Source organism: Dama dama, chromosome 25, assembly GCF_033118175.1.
Source record: "Dama dama isolate Ldn47 chromosome 25, ASM3311817v1, whole genome shotgun sequence".
In the NCBI taxonomy this organism is placed as follows: domain Eukaryota; kingdom Metazoa; phylum Chordata; class Mammalia; order Artiodactyla; family Cervidae; genus Dama; species Dama dama.
The window spans coordinates 17,490,906-17,513,832 of NC_083705.1; the positions used below are offsets into that span (position 1 = coordinate 17,490,906).

The window sequence follows — 22,927 nt, forward strand, 5'->3', positions numbered from 1 at the left end:
TGTTCTTTATCTTTCTGGCTTACTTCACTCTGTATAAGGGGCTCCAGCTTCATCCATCTCATTAGGACTGGTTCAAATGAATTCTTTTTAATGGCTGAGTAATATTCCATGGTGCATCAAATTCTTAAACACAAGTACCAATATACCATATGCGTGTTATTGGATACTTTCCAAAGATATGAACTGATTACAGTGTAGAGTCTGGTCATCTTAACTACTACTGTGTATTTCTCAAATATCCTCAATTATGTCTTTTATAATATACAGAGGGGCATTTTGTATGTTTCTTTTATATTTTTAAACTTATTTTGAATTTATGCACAGTAAAATTCATTTCTTTAGTACCCTGAGTTTTGACAAATACAACAATTATGATACAAAACAGATTTTTGCTCCCCTTTCCACAAAACTATTGCCTTGAGTGACACTTTTAAAATAGGTTCCTTCCACGCATGGCTAACTTCATCTATTATGTGTTGATTCTTACTACTTTTGCTTGCCAGAGGGTCACATTTTCTGGTATTATCTACTAATTCTAAGGTCCAACAGACCAAATATGCTGTCATTTTCAAAGACAGACTAAATTCAGCTTTTAAACATGCATGTGTTTATTGGCTTAGCTAGGAGTGGGTATATCAAGTTTATTTAATTTATGAACATGAAATAACAATAAAATCAAAATGTATTCTAAGGATACTCCAAAGAAATTAGGAGAAAAATTCTAACATTCCAGTTGGAGCTCCATCCCTGAGTGATATATTAGCTCTGAGAGTTGGGAGAGAGAACTGCTAAGTCATTATCTCCAATTCATTTCCTTCCTTTAAATGGGTCACGAGGGCAGTGATAACCCTACATGCTAGCAGCTGTTCCAGTGTTCAAGTAACTAGTGCTTTTCAGAAACTAGACCTAGGCATTAAGCACTTTCCTAAATGAAACCCACATTCATTTAACCTATGGAAGTTAGTAGCTGAATTTCTTGTTGTTTTAAGGACTCTTTAAAAGCATATCTATATCTATATGTAAATAGTATGCATGCATGCTCATTATGGACAATTTAAACAATGGAAAACTAAATTTGACTTTATGTTATGTCTTGGTGGTATTTAGGAACTTAAAAAAAACATTATGTGAGTTCAATTAACTATTGTACATGTGAATAGGTCTCATCACCAATTAATATTTTCCCACCAACCTAGGAAACTCAACTCATGCCATGGGCTGATAGATTACTTTTTATAATAAAATGAAAGGAATTCAGATTTACAAACTAAACAGGGGACACAGGAGCATCCAGAAGGGCCCTGGGGTCTGGCTACCAGGCATGTGGTTCCCTCTTCTGGAGTCTATGTCTAACCTAACCCAGGGAGTGACAAGGCAGACCATTTATTTCTTTAGAACACAATGCTCTACCTGCCAGATGCATACAGAGATCCTTCTGTTCCTGCCAATATTGGGAACTCAAGACTGAATCATTACTTGCCAAACACCTGCAGATGAGGAACTCAGCAGTACAACCACATACATAGTAAGACAGTTATGCTGAATCATCAGAATGTTTAATTCTAAGATTCAAAGTATTTTTCTGTTATCACAAATTCAGAAAGAACCAGGTGATCCAATAAGATCCCATCTTGGAGGAGCCTTATAATCACGTCTCTTTGTATGAACAGAGAGGCTGGCAGTCAGTCCCCGTGTTTCCCCTCCTGCCTTCCTGCCATTCTCCCACGGCTCTCCAGCCTGCGCTGCTCTCCCTGCTGCTGCTTACGCTTCAGCTTCTCCACTTGCACCTCCTCCCTGCTTCCATCTTTGCTGAGGTCAGAGTTGTAGGGCTGACCATGTAAATACAGTGCCACTCTCTCAAACTAAAAGGGAAGCCAGCATCTCAAATAGTAAAACATAATGTTTTCCAAGGAAACACTGGAAAACTTCAAGGAATAAAGAATATCAGAGAATATATTCTTTCACCAATTTCAGAATGAATAGAAATCAGTGTTGTGGAATGAGGATAAACAGATCTGCCCCTGGGATGGTGACTCAGAGTGACTCTTCTAATAGCATTTACTGGACTGAACTTCCATTCCAATGAGAACCACAAAATACCAGTAATTTTATCTGGGGGATATTTATATTTTGGTGCAGTAGGTGAATTCCCAATTAAAGGGCATTATTAGAAGAATTTTTTTCCCCAAAACTAAATGTAGTTTCTTCTCAGTTAAGCCTTGTATTTCTAATTGGTCTTTATGGTTCAAAGAAGAGATTTTGTTTTTGTTTTTAAAATCCACTCATTCCCCATTTCCTCATTAACTAACTTTAATAGGTAACACACGTTAGAGAAGACATCCCGAACCCCATTTTCCTCTAAAATAGATCAACCCAATATTCTCCTCCTCAAACCATTTGCTTCGTGATTTACAGCCTACTGGGTTTGGTGGCTGAGTATACATGGAAGAAAGCCAGGGACCTTAGAACATTCTCTGACTACAGCAATGAAAATGCATGATTATTCTAAGGCCGCTCCCTCTCCACCCTCATGTTAGTACAAAGGATAGACTGCTACTAACTTCCCAGACATTTCCTTGGGGTGGAAGAGTGAGGGTAATCACCCACTCCTGGCTTATGCTTCACAGTTTCAATCCAGGAGTCTTTCTAACTGTTGCCTTTTGGACTCTTCAGGCACCTCTTTTCTGACCGAGTTGCAGAACCTTGTACTCTATCTAGCATTAGTACAGCCAGGATTTAGGGCTTACCCTGAATCTGAGGGTCAATTCAGAGAATGACATCCTTGGCAACTGAGCCAAACAAAAGCACACGCAAGGTGTATATATTGGGTTCTTCCCATAGTGACTGCCTGAGAATTTATGTGTCCTCATGATCCGATTAGGGATGTCCCCCAAAGTCACCTGCAGTCTATATAAATTTAAGATATAATAAAATTCAACATTAAAATTTCCACATGGAGACTTTAAAAATAAAAGTAAGAACCATTCATTTTTTCTGCCATCCACTGCAGTTTATTGAGCACCTGCCTTGTGCCAGGCATCATGTTGGGGGCTACAAACCAGCAGTGAATCCAACAGACCCAGTCTCTGCCCTCACAGTCCAGCAGGAACTGCAAGAGCTGGTTTGCCAGTGTTGACCCAGCACTGTCCCCATGTCTGAGACTTGGAGTTTGATATACAGGTCCTCTGTCTCTGGGAAAGTGACTTCTTATACAAGGCAGGGAGAATTCCTCAGCTTCCCACAGACTGGCTAAAATAGCTCATGAGACCACCCCGTCCCCTTTGTCCCAACCCAATCCCAAGACCCTTTTGTAACCAAAGTCATCTGTTATGAATGTAAGACTTGAAGATATGTGCATAATAGTAAAGAGCCATAGAGAAGGGATGAGAGAGTATCCTTACACTAGAAGGTTGATCTCCATACTAAGTAAATAAACTCATCCTGGTCTTTCCCATTGGCTTTTTTGAGTGTTGTTCACAGTGCCTTCTAGGACAAGACCAACTTAGGTATAGCCTTGGTTTGAGGAGGCCCAAATGCCAGTCACTATTGACCAAGAGCAACAGCTTGGAAAACAGAGATGAGGTCAGTTGGCTTCAATCCCTGATTACCACCTCAGGCCTCCTTTCCTGTCTATCCTCTCTTACCACGCGAGAGTACAGTACTAAACTGTCCAGTGTTAATCAGCTTTCACAAACATACCCTATTTTAAGTATCCAACAACCCCATGGGGATATTCCTACCCCTATTTCACGGATGAGAAAATCAAACCTCCAAATTAACTTCCTCATTTTCCCACAGCTGCTAACACAAAGCCAGCATTCAAACCCAGATCTTCAGGCTTCAAACCAACGCTCTTTGCATTCTCCCATAGCTGTCTACTTTGACAATTTCAGTTCTTTATTTTTGCACATTATTTCAGCACATCCTGGTAGAGAACTGGCTTCTAACCTGCTGTTTTTCTGGGAGCAGCCACAGAGTATCAGCCAGAGGAGGGCCTGCAGTTCCCCACCCCCTGTGCTGACCCATGTCTCTCTTGCCTCCTGCATGGGAATCCCGCATCTTTCATGGATGCCAATGGACCTATTTTTAGAGATAGAGGGGAACGTGTAGGTTGCACACATTCAGGTCTTTTGGAGTCTGTTAATATTTTTGCAGAGGCCATTCAGGGTTTTAAATTGACTGATAATAAGGCCTCCTGAGGAGACATCTGTTCTCTGCTCTCCCCTTCAATACTCCCCATCCCTGACATGGACTTGGTTTGGGGGTGTAATTCTTTTACCCCCCCACCCCCACCCCAGGGCCCTGTTTGTCACCTTGGGTCGAAAAGACGGGGATAATAATAACTAGCAGCAGCTACATCTGACTTCTGTCTCAAGAAGGTCAGGAGGAAGGAGCTCTAGTTCTCCTTGACCTCTGTAGGGATCAGCAGTGCTCCTTAAGATCTTTATGCAGGAAGGGGCTGCTGCTTTACAAGTCTGGGGAAATGTCCATAGATGGATCTCAATGCTTTTTGAAACCTCCTGAGTTACAATTTTATTCTAGAGAGGGCAGACTAGTATTTTAGAGGTGGGGTATATATATGCACAAGTCAAAAACTGGGGGGAAAATTTTTGCCATATTAAATAGGGAGGAAATTAAAATGTGCATATGTAAAATCTCTGAATTTGGAGACATAATTCTGTGTTCATGTTAGAAATCACATCATCTCTGTTCAATAATGTTTCTTCACTTTAGTAGGTCAGTGGTGACAAAATAAAATTACATTTGCCTCACCAGGGACTACAGAAAATCATTGGTCCTCTCACCCGTGGAACCCTCACACTGCACTGCTCGGCAAGTAGTCATTCCCAGGGGCCAGAGCCCTGTGTGAATCCAGAACCTATCCCAGCCCTGTCTTCAGTGACTCGAGGCCAGACCTGACTCCTGACCAGGCTGACTGGTTCTGTGAGAGCATCTGCTGGGCAAACAGGGCCAATCCTATTCAGGCCCAAAAGATCTAGGTAGAAAGGGCCTTTGCTGGAAATGTGAAGTCAGCCATCTGGTTCTTTCCACCTGTACCCAAGCAAGGAGGCTACAAGACTGGCAAGGAGACATGTGTGATGAAGCATGGCCCCTGACTGAGATTCTGAACCCAGAGGCTCTCCCAGACATGCCAGGGAAATCACAGGTACCACAGGGGTCACCAACACCAAAGATCAAGTTCTATGATGACACCTGTGTGAAGGAAAAGACACAAGTGCAGGCTGAGAGACTCACAATCTTGGAATTTTTTCCCCTGAAGTTGCTTCAGGTGGAAGGGTAGAATGCACAGATTGCCAGAATGACTCTGTTAACACTGAAGTATATGCTTTTCTTAATCACATTGATCTTGTCTGCTTGATATACCCCAGCACCAGGCCTTGCTGGGGGTGGATACTCAAATAGTCTGAGATCTGAGATAAACAGTAAAGTCTCCTCTCCTGTGTGGCCTTCAGTATCCCCACCCCCCAGCGGCAAAGGCCCTTAGACAGGGAGAGGCAGGGGAGATCAATTCACTTAGAGAAGAAATGACCCTAAAATACATTTAAATCGCCATTTGGCAGATGCAATTGCATCTCAAGCTGGAAGAATGTGTCCTAGTTCTTACTCCTGAACTGAGTAGCTGTGGGATTTCAGCACTTCACTTCATCTCTCTGGGCCTTGATACGCTCATCTTAGATGGGGAAAACGCTGGATGAATTCTCAGGTTTCTTCTCAGTCCAGCCCGTTCTCACACCCTGCCCCCACCCCAGCCCCAGCTACGGTTTTGTGACTGTGGATTTTCACTGGAGCCCTAGGGTCCCACTCCAAGGGGCCAGTGCTTTCTACATTAGTAACCGAGTTTGCAAGGGGGAAAAATGATATTTTAAACAGCCTTAGGATAAACGGGGATGGGTATTAAACAAACATTACTCTCTATAAATTGATACTGACATCTAGCCAAAAATTTTAATGGATAAAAGGGATTTTTTTTTTCAAACAATAAATTTCTTTCTCTTTAAAGGAAAATTGCCAAGGATGCAGAAGGAACTGAAGATGGTCAAAGACGAAGATGTGCACTTCAGTTTGGGTGTGAAGACGGCCCCCTCCTTTCCCCACGGCCTGCAGCCCGTGGTTTCCCGAGGGAAGGCTCCCCCAGGACACCCCTTCCCGGAAGCTCTCCGGGGGCCATTTTCCCAGTTCCGGTACGAGCCTCCTTCAGGAGAGCTAGACGGCTTCCCAGGGGTCTTTGAAGGAGGAGGGTCTCGCAAACGCAAGAGCATGCCCACCAAGATGCCCTATAACCACCCGGCGGAAGAAGCGGCTCTCGCCCTGCACCCCGAGGAGAGCAAGAACCTGGGGGCCCCGGACCTCCCCCTGCTCTTCCCGCCGCCGCCGCCGCCGCCGCGGCCCAAGTACGAGTCGCGGATGATCGACCTGTGCAACGTGGGCTTCCAGTTCTACCGCAGCCTGGAGCACCTGGGCGGCAAGGCCGTCAAGCAGGAGCCCGTGAAGCCCAGCGCCGTCTGGCCCGCGCCCGCGGCCCCTCCGTTCCTGCCCGCGCCCTACCCCTACTACCCCAAGGTGGCCCCGGGCCTCGTGTTCCCCTTCTTCGTGCCCTCGGCCTCGCCCTTCCCCTTCAGCCGGCACACTTTCCTGCCCAAGCGGCCGCCGGAGCCGCCGCTGCCCCGCAAAGCCGAGCCGCCAGAGAGCGAGGAGACCAAGCAGAAGGTGGAGCGGGTGGACGTGAACGTGCAGATCGACGACAGCTACTACGTGGACGTGGGCGGCGCGCAGAAGCGCTGGCAGTGCCCCACGTGCGAGAAGTCCTACACCTCCAAGTACAACCTGGTGACCCACATCCTGGGCCACAGCGGCATCAAGCCGCACGCCTGCAGCCGCTGCGGGAAGCTCTTCAAGCAGCTGAGCCACCTGCACACCCACATGCTGACGCACCAGGGCACCCGGCCCCACAAGTGCCAGGTGTGCCACAAGGCCTTCACGCAGACCAGCCACCTGAAGCGCCACATGATGCAGCACAGCGAGGTGAAGCCGCACAACTGCCGCGTGTGCGGCCGCGGCTTCGCCTACCCCAGCGAGCTCAAGGCCCACGAGGCCAAGCACGCCAGCGGGCGGGAAAACATCTGCGTGGAGTGCGGCCTCGACTTCCCCACCCTGGCCCAGCTGAAGCGGCACCTCACCACGCACCGGGGCCCCATCCAGTACAACTGCTCCGAGTGCGACAAGACCTTCCAGTACCCCAGCCAGCTGCAGAACCACATGATGAAGCACAAGGACATCCGGCCCTACATCTGCTCCGAGTGCGGCATGGAGTTCGTGCAGCCCCACCACCTCAAGCAGCACTCCCTCACCCACAAGGTACTGAGGGGCTCCCTGCCCGGGGCGGGGCTCCCCCGTCCTTGGAGGAGAGGACCCAGGAGCCCTGCGTGGCTCCCCACCGCTAACACGTGTAGACCCCCAGTGTTCTTCCTCACCTTGAAATGGGAGAGAATGAGGAGCCCAACCATCAGGCCCTTTGCAGTCTAGACTTCTCGAGTCTCAGGTGGGCCTCGAAAGAAATAATGCAGTTTGGAGAGGAGGGTGAGGAACGATGAAGGACACATCACAGCGGGTCCTTGTGCTGTTGCTTCTTAGCCTCCCAGCTTTCCTGAGGTTTCATTTCTGGAAACTTCATCCAGGGCACTAGCATGAGTGTGTCATCAGTCCCAACTACCCAAGACCAGCTTTGCACCTGGGATACACTAGTCAGAGCCTTCTAGAAAACTCTGGAAAGTTCTCTTGGTCTTTTTCTGCTGAATCTGTGGCTACCTTTTGGTTTAGTTTCTCCTCTCAACTGCTTCATTTGCAGGTGGCTCTGAGGGGAGCAGAGCCTTGGCCTGGGTCAGCAGGGTCCGTCTTCCCCCACTGAGCTTCTGCCACTTGGTTGCAGTGCTCTGTGGTTTGTGTTACAGGAGGCATGAATGCATTCTTCTCTTCTGGATATGGTTTTCTCTTCCCCAAGACTCAGATCTTCAAGGAGAATTATAGGCCCACATGTCTACCTTCAGCCTAGTGTGCAACCACAGCCCTAGAGTCACTCAGGATGAACTAAAACTAGTCCCTGGTGTGTCCCTGAGATCTTACCCAGCTAAGCTAACTTAGGTCTAATTTGAGCTTCCAAGAGGGGAAGTTTGCCCCACTGACCTCTGCTCTATCACTCTTGACTTCAAGTGGTTTTCTTGGCAGGAGAGACTTCTAGCAAGCCAGAGTTGCTAAAACATTCTTTCATTCTGAAAGGTCAGTGGAGGACTTTGCCCAGCCAAGATAATATTTCTGCTCTGGCTTTGTGGGTTTCATCTGATAGGTTAAGACCAAACACAGACAAAATGTGTAGCTGCCTTGGCTCTGCACAAACAGCTGCCCTGCAAAAAGGCTCCTTAGAAACACCCAGAGTGGAGGTGCCTGCCTAGTGCAGGAGCCATCAACAAAGAGCCTGAACTGAGAGGCAGCCACCAGAGGGACTGCGTGCTGATTTCAGGGATTCCTGTATGTGTGGAAAAGGAATCAGATACATTGTAGAAGGTATGAAACTTCTGTAAGATTGTTCCTATACTTGGGTATATGATTTAGTTATCTCGATCACAACCAAGTATAGGAGCAATCTTGAGAATAAAGATACTGAAGTAAATTTGAAAACTCATTAAGAAAATAGTTTTGTTAATAATATTAAACTCACTGAATATACAACACATTTAAAAAATTCATCTTCTTAGGAGGACATTAAAATTTAGATCTCTCCGTTAGCATAAATCATCTGCAGTCACCTAGACTAGACAATATTCCACTTAGAAAGAGCCCAGGTCTCCAGTTGAGTGCTTCACCTAGAAAGGCTGAGGGACCCAACTAAGATTATGCAGTCAGTAAATGGCTAGGCCAGGACCCGAACTCCCACTGTTTAGTGCCATGGGCTCACCAAAATTGAGGAGTGGTACTTTCTTGTACCATGTCCCAAATTAAAGAAATGGAAATATAGGCAGAAAGAACCTTGGAACAACCCCCCGCCCTAGTCCCTGTGAATGAATACCAGGCCGTATGGATTTTATAAGGTACAGTTGTTAGCTAAAGATTTGTCTAAACCTGTAATAACCCTAGTTTTATTACCATGGATCTCCACGTTTTCCTCCCCAAAAGTCATTCTGGGTCAAAATTTCTTGCAGCAGCCGTTTCAGGGAAGCACTGGTTGGTCAGGATTAGGTAATATTCTACTCACGCCGTGAGTCCGTAGACACGCTTTCAGTTGAGGGCGTCGATGCTTAAGTATTCAAACACTTCTCCACAAACATCAGGGAAACTAGAAAATCTTCTTTCCTGTTTTCTAATTGAGATAGCTATCCTCTGCCAAATTTCTCTGTCAGACAGAAGCTGGCTTGGAGGAGCTTCATAGTCAAATCACACCGAGGCCACCATGGCCTGTAGGAACCCAGGGGACCATCTCAAGAGGTGATTATCAAGCTGTAATTTTTTTGAAGTGTGGATCTGATTGTTTTTGAATTTTCAAAGCCATTAATGAGAACTCAAGAAAACATTGGTTTTCATACGGGAAATGATATTATAAGTTTAGGAGGTTTTGTTTTTTCATTATCGTGAAAGCTGGATTAGAGACTCATTTTACATAACATTCTGCAGTGCTCTTACCCAAATCCTATTAATCCCCAAGAGCTGTTACTGCAGAATTAACCCCAAGCAAGCAGCAGGAACAACAGAAGCAATAGCTGTCTTTTCCTCTAACCATCTGGCTAGTTTATGGTTTTTAGAAGAAAATAAAAGATTATGTAATCAACACTTTTTAAGAAAATAGTCATTTGACAAGGCTACAGCCATACCGTTTGGAACTCAACATCTGTCACCAAATTCTTGGTGGATTTATGTGTCAGAGAGAAAAGCAAAGACTACTGTCCGGATGAAAGTCTGTACCTGCTCACCATGGTTCTTTTGAATCTTGCCTCCTTCCAGGGTGTGAAGGAGCACAAATGTGGGATCTGCGGGCGGGAGTTCACGCTACTGGCCAACATGAAGAGACACGTGCTGATCCACACCAACATCCGCGCCTACCAGTGTCACCTCTGCTACAAGAGCTTTGTGCAGAAACAGACCCTCAAGGCGCACATGATCGTCCACTCGGACGTGAAGCCCTTCAAGTGCAAGGTGAGCGGTGGGCCTGAGGGAGTGTGGAGAGGAAGGGCTCAGCGCGTGTGCGTGGTCAGTGGTGTTTGACTCTTTGCGACCCTGTGCCTGTAGCCTGTCAGGCTCCTCTGTTCGTGGAATTTTTCAGGCAAGAGTACTGGAGCCGGTTGCCATTTCCTACTCCAGCGTATCTTCCTGGCCCAGGGATCCCACCCACATCTCCTGAGTCTCCTGCATTGGCAGGCGGATTCTTTACCCCTGAGATACCTGGAAATCCCAGGAGAGCTCAGAGGGCTCTGCAAATGCGGGGGGGGGGGGGGGGGGGGGGGGGTAGTCTGCAGGGAACCTTGTCCTCAGTCTCCTCAGAAGGGCTTTTGTGGCGCAGCGAACGCCTGCGGCCAGACCGAGGGCATCTGCTGTGTCTCCACCCAGCTGTGCCCAGCTGTGCTCCAGGAGCTGCCCTGCTTGTCTGCCTGTGGAGTCGGTCAGTGTGCAGGGCCTGGAAGCAGCCAGTCCCCAGGGCCTGGAAGCAGCCAGTCCCAGGAGAGCTGAGGGTGGCAGGTCCATTTGGAGACTGAGGTCTTTACAGGATGCAGGTGATGTGGAGGGCTCCTGTTCTAGAAGGCAGCAGCCAGGTGCAGCTCTCTTCCCCTGACAAGCCAGAAAGAACACAGAGGAGTCAGAGAAGCTTCTAGCCCATCTGCTTCCCTTCCCCCACGCCACCCCGGCTCCTGCCTCCTGACACGTAGACTGAGCAGTGTAATTTGAGGGCAGGTCTCCTGGAGGGGATGAAAGAGATTTAAAGGCTAACCCCCCTGTGACCTCAGAAATGCTTACTTGGGCAGAGGAACAGCCATGAAGTGCTTCTTGTTTCTTCCTGAGTACCGTGGAGCATCTGTGTTCCAGTCTCTGGGTCTCATTAACTGGGTGGGGTTTTTCTTTCATGCGCTGAGGTAAAGCTTGGGCTGGAGACTTGTCAAGCCCAAGGCACTGACGGGCGCTGCTCAGAAGTGCTCCGGCTGTCCCCTCTCCCCATGTGGTTTCCACTCCTCAGGTGAAGAGAAACCTCGCTTAGGGTTGGATGGTTTAATTCAAGGAAGGTACCGCCAACTGACCCCACAGCCCCGAAGAGAGGGCTGAGAGGGGAGCAGAGGGAAATCACCGAGCTCAGATATCATTAGCGCTTTTCTGTTTGACGTGGATGTTCCTTCTGTCTGTGCTGCATGTCTGACAGAGTCCAAGTGACATTCTCTGTCGATCCCTGTTTCTGGAGTAGGGTTCCCTGCTTCCAGGGGCTGTTGCTGCCTTCATTCCTCCGCACTATGTCCCCCCACTTGAAGGAACCCCCTGTGAAGCTGACTTCTTTCCTGTGCTGGCCCCTCCTGGATGGGGTGAGAGGGGTCAGGAGCCAGAGCTTCCCTAGACCTGGTGGGCATTCTCCAGAGATAGGGGAGGGAGGGTTCTCCCTCCAGCCCTTTTCCTGCCACCCTCTTGTGTTTCCCCTGCTCTCCTTCAAGTTCCCAGTGGTTTGAAAGTCAGTTTATGTCCATCTGGAGTGATCTGAGCTGAAGAGGGAGGAAGCTGTATGCAGGATGATGTACGTAATTTGCAGCGCCTGGTGCAAAGTGAAGATGGGGGCCCCTCGTTCAGATGCTATTTACAATTTCAAGATGATGAAAGCAGAGCATTACACCAGACCCAGGACTCTTCTGAATTCAGGGCCCTGTGTGATCACACGGGGCACACAGTCATGAAGTCAGGCCCAGCTGCACAAGCCTGTGGATGCCACAGACCAGCTCTCCTGTCTCCCTTTAGACATGCCTTGGGTTTCCTTCCCACCTCACTGAGTCTCTTGAACCCTTCACTTTCTTTTTTTAGATTAAATTTTTTTTTTCCTCCGGTCATGCCATGCAGCATGTGGGATCTTAGTTCCCTGATCAGGGATAGAACCCCTACTCCCTGCACTGGAAGTGGAAGTGTGAAGTCTTAACCACTGGCCCACCAGGCAACTCCCAAACCCTTCACTTTTCACAGAGCTGTTCCCACCCTCCAGGGGTTTACTGTCCGCTACAGTAGAGGTACCAGCAGGGGCTCTTTGCCCCTCTTTCTTCCTTGTTGCCCCTTTTCATTCCTTCTGTTGAGTTTACTCTTGAGCTTCACGGACGAACGGTATTTTTATCTACTGGTGGCAGAGCACACGAAGTTGTTAAAATATGCGGGTGCTGTTGCATGGTTTGCAGTCCCCTAAAAATCCATATTCATCCGGCCCAGCCCCCTCCCACTTTACCAGCCAGGGCCAGCTGCAGCAGTTAAACCAGGCAGCAAACGTCTCTAGAATGGAGGGATTTGATAAAGCAGAGCCAATTCAGGAAAAGGGCTTGCAGGCTGTGTGTGATTTGGGGGCACAGAGGCAGTTCTGTTTCTGTACCTCAAGGGCCCAGAGGGGTGCAGAGGATCTTGGACCAAGGGTGCCTGAGAATTCAGAGGGTTCTCCCTGGTACCAGGGCACAGAAGACTGGATTCAATGGGGCCAGTGATGCAGTGAGCCAGGCCTCCACTCACCCTGACGATAGAGTGCCACACATGTTTCACAGGGTATTAGCTGGTCAACTGCAGAAACTTGATCGGACCTCTCCTTGAGGGTGGATAAGGCTCCAGATATCTGCTCCAGATATCTACATAATAAAATCCCATAAGAGAAGGGTTTGAAGCGTGAAGTGCCAGCTCCGATATGAGGCAGTAGAACTTTCCAGTGGGAGGTGGGCCTGGCCATCTGCAAAGGTCACTTCTTCCTGGTGAGCAGGTCCACCAAGGAGACCACAGGACGTCGGAGGCTGCCTGGAAGGGAGTGTCAGTCATTTAGACAGAAAGCCCTGGATGTCAGAGTGTACGTTTGTCCGACTGAGGTGGCCCCGCTCCTTTCTTAGACATTTCTGACACAAGGTCGGGTGTCAGTCACCTCATCAGGAGCATGCGTCTCCTGACAAGCGCCAGACACACTGCCAGGCTCTCCCTCGCTTTGCCCCCTCTGCCTGCCAAGCTCTGCCTGCTCAGGGTCCTCTTCATACCTTCACTCTTTTCATTTCAAAGGCGTTTCAGAGCATGTCTGAATGTACAGGTTATGTAATGAGGGCCTGTCTGTGTGTTCATAAACTGGTTCCAGACACCACTGTGGGATGGGCCATCCCCAGACGGTGTCCTGTGACTTTGCTTCTTATTCATGTCATACTGGATTCTTGGAAATCTGGTCCTGGGTGGGGTTTGTTCGGGTCTGGGAGTTGGGAGAGGAACAGAAGGCCATTTGCTCATTGCCATGCAAGTCACCCCCCTCAGAGAGGAGTGGCTGACTGGCTGGCTGTGTGGTGATGCTGGAGAACAGGCCTGGACAACTAAACCTGACCTTCATCATGGGGAAGGGTTTTCCCCTTTACGTGATTGACATGGCTGCAAGAAAACAGGCAGACCTTGCCCCAGCCACACTCCAAGAGTTGGCTCCTATCTGTTGTCCAGTCGCTCGGTCATGTCTGACTCTTTGTGACCCCACAGACTGTAACCCACCAGGCTCCTCTATCCATGGGATTTCCCAGGCGAGAATACTGGAGTGGGTTGCCATGCCCTCCTCCAGGGAATCTTCCCGACCCAGGGATTGAACTCGCATCTCCTGCTTTGGAAGGTGGATTCTTTACCACTGAGCCACCTGGGGAAGCCCCGACTCCATCTCCTTTACCTCAAAACTTGCAAAAAAAAAAAAAAAAAGGTGGGGGGAAGAGTCTTTAAGTAACAGATTCTAATTTCCTGGGATTCTCACCACTAAAAATGCTTCCTAACATCAATCCCTCCTACTGTGGTCACATGAACTGATTCTCCCTGGCCCTGGCTCAGTGGAAACAGCTGTCCACAGCAAGCAGAAACATTCATTTAGAGCAGGATTAAGCATTAACAATAGGATGGAAAATTGGAGGAGAGGAAAGGTTTCCATTTAGTTTCTTTTTTTTTTTTCTTACGAAAAGTTACTGCCCTTCTGGGTTCTTTTGCTGTTGGCTCGACTTCTGGACTCCTTGCTTCTTGGAGCCAGCTGGAGCTTCTCCAGAGACCTGTGCCTGTAGACTTAAGCCATGTTTTAGAAATATGCTTCCCAGATTCTGCGTAAGCATGAAGGGCTTGATTTGGATGCTCTCCTTGTAGCGGCCACGCTCCATAATAGCAAAGAACCAGCTGCCGTCTTTGGGAAACCTGTCCAGGAAAAGCAGTCAACCAGAATTTCCGGGACAAATTCTCCTTTGAGATGGGTGAAGCCGGGAGCTGCCTATGTTATGAATCACCAGGTCATCTGCAGCCTGCCTGAAGCAGAGGGCTGAAGGCTGAGGGAAGAACAGATAGAAAAGGATGAGGTCTCCCTGAAAAGGGTCCCCACTGCCTCTGCCAACTTGGTTCCATCTCCCCCTCAAGCTCTCAGATGCTCCAACCCAGTGGGGACTTGTAGGCACCCAGTGCTTGGGATCAGGGCTCTCAGGCTGGCATTGAGGGGGTTAAGGCAGTGACCAGATAGCAGCCTTTTGGCAGCAAAGTCCTCCTCAGCAGAAGGAAGGATATAGCTGTATGAACTGCCTGCTTAACAATGCCTCGCATGTCCCCAGGGGCCCGCCTGCAAATAGATTTCATCTTGCTTTCTCTTGTACTTTTCAGAGCTTCCTGTTTTCTCACGGTCCTTTTGGACAGTTTACAGTCTCTCTCTCCCTCCCTCCCTCTCTCTCCCTTTGAGGAAAGGAACACCCTTCTTATTAAAAGAGAAAGAGAGAGAAGGATGTAAGGGAAGGGCAGCTTGACAGAGGCCATTCTCCGGGGCTGCAGGCTGCAGCTCTTTGACCTTTCCTCTCAGAACAGGGAAACAGGCTTCCTGGTGCATGTCCCAGTTGCGTGCCTCTTCTTGTCTGGTGGGCCTCTGGGACCGGCCCAGCGGCTGCCCACTGCCATCGCCCTGCCTCTGCGCACAGTGACTTCTCCGTGACTCCGCTGTCTGCACTGTCACTGGGGCTCACGGGAAGCTGCCGGGACCAAGGAGGGACTGGGTGCCAGGAGGCAGAGTCAGGAGTGTCTATGAAGAGAAGGGGACAGGTCACCTGCCCGCTGTTTAAAGGGCTGATGGAGGGTCAGAGAGCCAGATGATAGGCTCCCCAGAGCCTGCAGTCTAGGCTGAACCTTCTCTCTCCATCCACACTTCCCAGGGCTGCGTGAGCTGTACCTGCTTCCATTTCTGTGATGCCTCAAGTAACCTGGCAGGTGTTTACGCAAAGGATTCTTCACTTGTTCCGTCCTTAGTGTGCCTTCCACATAATTTGGTTTAAAAAGACAGCACCCTCATCCTCAAAGAACTTAACCATTTCTGGAATGTCAGATGTACATGATAATGGTAGTAATGAGCTAATATTTATTGAGCACTTAAAATTTGCTAAGCCCTTTACCTGGATCAAAAACTTGCATGGGAAACTGTAATTATCATGGACATTTTACAGAAGAGAAGATGGAGCAAGTTCCGTATCGCTCTGGGGTTTCACCATTGTCTCTCTGCTCTGCCATCTCGAAGTCTAATGATCCATGCAACCCATTTTTAAAGGACAGTTCAAAACATTTGTCCCAACTGTCTATTACACTTTGAGATCCACTTCCCTTTTTAAAAGTAGGTTTAAAGGTGGGTATAGGTGGACAAGCTGATATTTAATGTCAGAAGCACACTAATACTGCTTATTAGAGAAACTGAGAGTTAAGGAGGGCTGGACTGGTTGAGATGACCACTTGCAAGATGAAATCTGACTCCTCATCACTCCAGCAGCTTCCTGCATCAACACCTATCCTGGCTTTAATTTCCACAGACCTTGGCAGGAGGCGATTCAGCAAGTCTTAACTTGGGCAGGCTCTGCACCTCACGACTCATGATTTCAGGGGGCCGTGTAGATGACTGCTTTCCCAGGAGAAGCTAGTCTTGATGCTCCCTCGCAGCCCTTCTCCCTTTCCACCTAGCTCCTCTCCTCCACTACAGTGGAGCTCACACCACTTAGAGCTCACACCAAACCCCACCTGAAGGCACCATCTTTAATTGACCCAATCCTCTTTCTCTGGCCTCTCTTCACTAATGGTGACTGAAAGGCCGCTCCAGCCCTCACAGACACAGAAAATCTCCATACATTTGCGTGTTGTCGTGAGGATGATCCTCTAAGAATGATGACAAGGCCAGGTGTTCTGGATAAGAACCCAAGGGCTCCGTGGAAGAGCCAGAGGCTGAGAGGAAGAAGCTAAGAGTACCTACCACTGAGATGTGAATGGTGTCCAAGTACTTCAGGTCCTGAGTTAATTGTTTCTATCTTTCTGCCACTGAGGATTTTGGTTTGCAAACTAGTGTGAATAGCTTTAGTGGGAACAAGAGAGAGAGTTGGTGATGGTTGCTTTGTGAAGCTCTTGCATGAGGAAATGATATTTTTCCTGACTTGGTTGTGTATTTCCTAACCATATACTTAGACATTCATTAAATGGATTATATATGTAGCCTTGTGCTGTATACTGGGGTTGGCCACACACAGAAGGAAGGTGGCTACATTTCTGAATACTGCCTGGGACACTTTTAGTGTCCTCAAAATTTTCAGGGCTAATGCATTATTTCTTATCCGTGGGAAAGCTCTCCATTGGTTACCAGTTGGCTACCATAAACCATGAAAAATGGTATATAAAACCATGGTATATTAAAAATATAAAAATTTTATAAACTATGGTGTATAAAAATTAAATTTTATCAACAACAACAAAATTAGTCTCCTTTACCAAGCACACATAAGATAATGTAGCTGATCAGTCATGTCCCACAGTGGATCTTCTTCCCTGAGGCTATAAACCTTGACCTCAGGAGGCTATAAACCTTGACCTCAGGAGAAAATCATTTCAGTTCAGTCGCTTAGTCGTTCATTCTGCAACCCCATGAACCGCAGCACGCCAGGCCTCCCTCTCCATCACCAACTCCCGGAGTTCACCCAAACTCATGTCCACTGAGTCGGTGATGCCATCCAACCATCTCATCCTCTGTCGTCCCCTTCTCCTCCTGCCCTCAATCTTTCCCAGCATCAGGGTCTTTTCAAATGAGTCAGCTCTTTGCATCAAGTGGCCAAAGTATTGGAGTTTCAGCTTCACCATCAGTCCTTCCAATGAATATTCTGGACTGATTTCCTTTAGGATGGACTGGTTGGATCTGCTTGCAGTTCAAGGGATTCTCAAGAGTCTTCTCCAACACCACAGGTCAAAAGCATCAATTCTTCTGTGCTCAGCTGTCTTTATAGTCCAACTGTCACATCCATACATGACTACTGGAAAAACCATAGCCTTGACTAGATGGACCTTTGTTGAGAAAGTAATGTCTCTGCTTTTTAATATGCTGTCTAGGTTGGTCATAACTTTCCTTCCAAGGAGTAAGCGTTTTTTAATTTCATGGCTGCAATCACCATCTGCAGTGATTTTGGAGCCCCCCAAAATAAAGTCAGCCACTGTTTACACTGTTTCCCCATCTATTTGCCATGAAGTGATGGGACCGGATACCATGATCTTAGTTTTCTGAATGTTGAGCTCTGAATGTTGAGCTTTAAGCCAACTTTTTCACTCTCCTCTTTCACTTTCATCAAGAGGCTCTTTAGTTCTTCTCCACTTTCTGCCATAAGGGTGGTGTCACCTGCATGTCTGAGGTTATTGATATTTCTCCCAGCAATCGTGATTCCAGCTTGTGCTTCTTCCAGCCCAGCGTTTCTCATGATGTACTCTGCATATAGGTTAAGTAAGCAGGGTGACAGTATGCAGCCTTGACGTACTCCTTTCCCTCTATGGAACCAGTCTGTTGTTCCATGTCCAATTCTAACTGTTGCTTCCTGACCTGCATACAGGTTTTTCAAGAGGCAGGTCAGGTGGTCTGGTATTCCCATCTCTTTCAGAATTTTCCACAGTTTATTGTAATCCACACAGTCAAAGGCTTTGGCATAGTCAATAAAGCAGAAATAGATGTTTCTCTGGAATTCTCTTGCTTTTCAATGATCCAGGAGACATTGTCATTTATTAAAATGATAAAACGTCCCATTGTCCCCATGTACCACTATTTAGACCCAGAAAATTCAGAACTGAATGAATTGATCCAGAAAAGCATTAGAATAGAAAATACACCCTCAGCTATGGTGATCATAAAAGGCTGCGTGTCCAAAACTGAGGAGGAATCTGGAAACACCTGGCAGTAGCCCTCATGCTGTGTGCACGCCTGTGCGTGTCGGGTGGGGGTGGGCTGTCACGTGAGGGAGAGGGGCTGTGGCCGCCGGCAGGTGAACTGCTCTAACCCCGAGGTCACAGCAGTTGCAGTAGCAATGAGCTGTGGGTCCTTATCGCAGTAGTAATAGTTCCCTTGTCTATAGTTTTAAGGCTGATGAAGTGTCTGAAGATAATGAAGAGACTTTTTTCTTGTGTCACAACAAAAACGAAAGTCTTTCCACATTTTCTTCAAGGTTAGGTTCAGATTTCGTCTCCTTGATAAAACCTTTTCAGACCAATCCAGCTTCTAATACCTCAGCAACCAGAGATGATAACTAAAAGTGGAGTATCGCCCTCCATGAAGTCATTGAAGGAAGAAGGCACCCGTTTATTCCTTCAGTTCTCCCTCTCTGTCTTGCCTGTAATACCCCCAGACCCATCCAGGCTTGGACAAGTGCGGGAGCTCATTGGCCTTCCAGACCCTTGCTCCTCTCTCCCTGCATCTCTCGTGCTTACGTCCCCACGGCTTTTGCTCTTTTCAGATCTGCTTAATGTGCCTCGCCCCTTCACTCACTCAGCAGAGGCCCACTAAGGACCTACCGTGTGTCAGGCCTGGTGCTAGGCAGGGATTATCACAAAAGGCAGGCAGAGCCTTTAGAGGTGCCTCTGTCTAATGAAGGGCTGTTCAGCTCAGCAGCTTCAACAGCAGCATTGTTCCAATAGTCAGGAGCTATCCCGTGAACCAAATGCGATACATCTTCTCTAAAATGACCCATGACTGGAAATACCTAGTGTAGACTCTCTAGATACATTTTTCTTCTTAGCCAGGGCAGAGATCTGAATAAACTAAGCTTATAAGGAGAACTCTATCAGAACTTCCACATGTGAGCAAAATTGAGCCACAGACTGATATATCTTTATGAACTGTCTCTGTTGAGAATATAAAGAAAACAAGTATCCATACTTTTTCTTAAATTAGACCCACTCTCTCAGCATCTCCCCTCTTGGGTCACCTTTTCCAGATGAATGTGGTGAGGATGCTGTGAATACTGGGTGTGGGGCACCAGCATGCTGCATTCATTCTTGCTAGTAAGGAAGTGAAAAGGGGGGAAGCACTTAAAACCCCCAAATGTGAATCATTTAAAAATTATAGAACCAGCCGTTCATTACCAAAGCATAGATTATCTGTGAAAAATCTGCAGTGCCAGGATGGCTTCCTCTTACTGCCCAGCGTTCTGTTAGTCTAAGTGCCCGAGGTCACAGCTGTTGGCCAGCTCAGCTCTCCCTGCCATAGCCCCCTGAAGACAGTATGGTCTGTATTAATAAAAGTCCCACCCAGAGTCTCCTCTGGGCTGACACCATGTCTCAGTGAGAAAGGAAAGCTGGAGTCTGCTTCAGAGGACCCCGCACCCCACGCCCTCTCTGCAGGCACCGCTCGCTCCTTTCTCTGCCCTCCTGACGTGGGCCTCGGAGGGCGGGAAGGAAGGAGGGAAGGAGAGCCTTGCTCCCGTGGACCTGGAGTCCCAGCACAGACACAGTGTCCTCGGCATTCCTCCCAGCACAGCCGAGCGGGGGCTGGAGCTTCCAAACCCCACTCTGGTGAAGCTTGGGGACAGGGAGAGCACACACAGGGGCTGCTCCTGTCTCCCAGCCTCAGCCTCTGCACGTCCTGCCTTCAAACAGGCGGCTCTGCTGTTCCCATGGAGCTCGGGAACTGCTGGTGTGCGCCATCATGTATGTGCAATTTGATGGAAGTAGGAATGAGAAGAAAAGAAGTGACTAAAATAGGTTCGCTTTTGTATACCTAGGGTGATATTTTCAGTACTTCAAATCTCTACCCAGAGAAAGGACACAGTCCTTCCTTTATACACTGTTCCTTTGAACTCCCCATAGTTGGCAAATTAAAAAAATTAGAGAAGCATTGTTGATACAATCCAACAGAAGAGTTATGTTGGGGGAAACTGTGTGACACATGGTGGCTGATGATGTGATCTCTGGTGTCCAAGGACCTGAGTTCATTATCCCAGCTCCAGCACCCATAAGCTGTGTGTGCCTTGGCCAACCTTCCGTCTTAACCCCTCAGTTTGTCCATCCGTAAAATGGGGATGAGAACAGCCCCTATCTCATAGGCCTCATGTGGGTTAAATGAAATAGTCCGTGGCAGACTTGGGATAGTGCTTTCCATATTGTAAACACTCCATAAATACTAACCAAGTCATCATACCCTTATCATTACAGTGAAGCATACTTTGAGCAATTGCTTTTCAGAGAAGTTTTTCTCCTTTTCAAAAGGTTGTGTTCAAAGAAGCTTCAGTAGCTTTGCAGTTTTTACCTTGAGTTTAAAATTCCCTGTACAACAGGAATAAAATCTCATGAATCCATCCCTCCCTGCTCCACCTCTGAGCCTGGGCTCAAAGCAGCCACTCCCTGACTTCCTCGGGGACAGTTTATTTGGAGGCAGTTTAAAAAATGCCAAGATTCAAACAAAGTAGCAGCTCGTCCATCCTTGCCCAGGCCTGAGTGTGGTTATCTGGGCAAGGGTCCCACCCGCGAGTAAGCTGTGTTCTCCTCGTCACTGTCTCGACAGCTTTGTGGGAAGGAATTCAACCGGATGCACAACCTCATGGGCCACATGCACCTGCACTCCGACAGCAAACCCTTCAAGTGCCTCTACTGCCCCAGCAAGTTCACCCTGAAGGGGAACCTGACGCGCCACATGAAAGTGAAGCACGGGGTCATGGAGCGGGGCCTCCACTCTCAAGGTAACTGCCCTTCCAGGAAGCCCATGCTGGCCGGGCCCAGCGAGTAACACACGGGGAGCTGAGCTTGTCTTCAGGGAGCTCTACTCTGGGGGGTGGTTCTTACATTCAAAAAAGGGAGCGTCGTCTTCAAGATCACAGCAGAGTAGCAGGAGCAGGTTGGCAACAAGCTCTAACAAACTATATTCTGAGTTAATACCTGAAGGTTGTAGGTAAAAGTGATGTAGATTAGAATATCATAATGGTGCCAGTCGGTACCACTCTTTATTCTGTGTTCCAGACCCTGCAGCAAGTGCTCTGTCTCTGTGAATATGTATAGTAACTCCAGGCTGGAGGAACTTCTGTTATCCCCACCTTACAGATGGGGACACTGAGGCTTGAAATACTACGTGACTCAACTGAAAAGTGGCTGACTGAGAATTTGAATGCAGACCTTTCTGACTCTAAAGCCATGCTGTATCCTCTTTATCGCACTGCTGTTAAGAGGCAGGTCTGCAAGTTCTGCTGATAGCTGAAGTGTGTCTGTCGCAGGCTAGGTCTCATCCACCTGCTCACAGTCAGAAACACGAGGACAGTTTTCCTGCCTGGGAGGGCTGGTTGGCCACAGGCTGAGCAGGGGCTTCTGTCTCCCCCACTGAGTCCTAACTGAACTGATGGGAAGTTCCTGCCTCCTGTATCTTCTCAGTCCCTTTCTTCGCAGGAAAGAGTTACTTCCAGAAGTACTGACTTCAGTAGGTTGTCCTTCAGTAAATGGGCAGTAAATGCTCTTTGTCCAGTGTGGTGTGTTCTATGCCCTGGTAGATACAAGAGGAACTAAACCATCTTTGTTCGCCCTCTGGGAGGTCTGTGTGTGGGGAGAGAAGACACACATATATGTAACTTGCAGTATCATGTTAACTGGCTGATGTTTGCCGATTCTTGTATGATCCAAGCACAGGGCAGTGCACTTAGATGCTATTGCTTGTCCCCAATATTCCACAAAGTAGGCTGTGTTACTCTCATTTTATGTAAGAGGAGAGCGTGGCCAAGAGGTGTTACAGAACTGCTCACGGTCAAGCAGCAAGGTGAACGCAGAATTGAGATTCTAACTCAGGAATTTCTGGCTCGAGCCAGTGCTCACTGCACTGGGTGAAAACATGGGTGGTTTGTTCATATTTGCTGCTTCTCCCACCCCTTTACAAACGCTGTGGTCAACTAGGCACCCATATTCATAAGTAGGATACATGCATGCACACCCAGCATGAAGCAAAATGATTGTAGCTTTCAGATTTCTGAAACACCCACTGAGATCATGATGACTCCTGGGTGACAGGAAATTGATCATCCTAAAACAAGGCCTGGAGTTTGTATAAAAGCCCTGAAAAAATGCTGGTTAAAAACAAAAGCATTTTTTCCCCTTGAGAATGTTCTTTTCCTGAATTATCCTTTGCATCCAGCTATTCTGGATTTTTTTCAGAATTAGGTGAAGTTTGCTCAGCCACCATGGCTGGAGACATAGAAGGCAATGAGGAGACAGGGCTGCATCTGCCAGTCTGACTTGGTCACCAGAACTTACCCCATGTGGATGCTCACATCCTAACAGGCACCTAGAGACTGTCATTCTTCTGGAAAAATCAAGAGCATCACTATATATCAGAGAGTTGCTTTGAAAGTTTGTAACAGACTTCCGACAATGTTAATGCTTTCATCTACAAAAGGTTTTGGCATTTCTTCACTCT

General features: G+C 47.8%; 1 protein-coding gene across 4 annotated transcripts in view; it reads left to right on the forward strand.

The window, feature by feature from the left end:
* Positions 1 to 22,927, forward strand: part of ZNF366 (zinc finger protein 366) — a 65,021-nt gene that overhangs the window by 36,537 nt on the left and 5,557 nt on the right. For 3 of the 4 annotated variants that reach the window (XM_061129573.1, XM_061129571.1, XM_061129575.1), the window contains exons 2-4: positions 6,023 to 7,377; positions 10,012 to 10,203; positions 21,038 to 21,212. In XM_061129573.1, coding sequence (XP_060985556.1) covers positions 6,037 to 7,377; positions 10,012 to 10,203; positions 21,038 to 21,212 — 1,708 coding nt within the window. In that variant the 5' untranslated portion in view covers positions 6,023 to 6,036. Of the gene's footprint in view, positions 1 to 6,022; positions 7,378 to 10,011; positions 10,204 to 21,037; positions 21,213 to 21,489; positions 22,917 to 22,927 lie in introns of those variants that run through there. The other variant, XM_061129574.1, reaches the window with a different exon arrangement.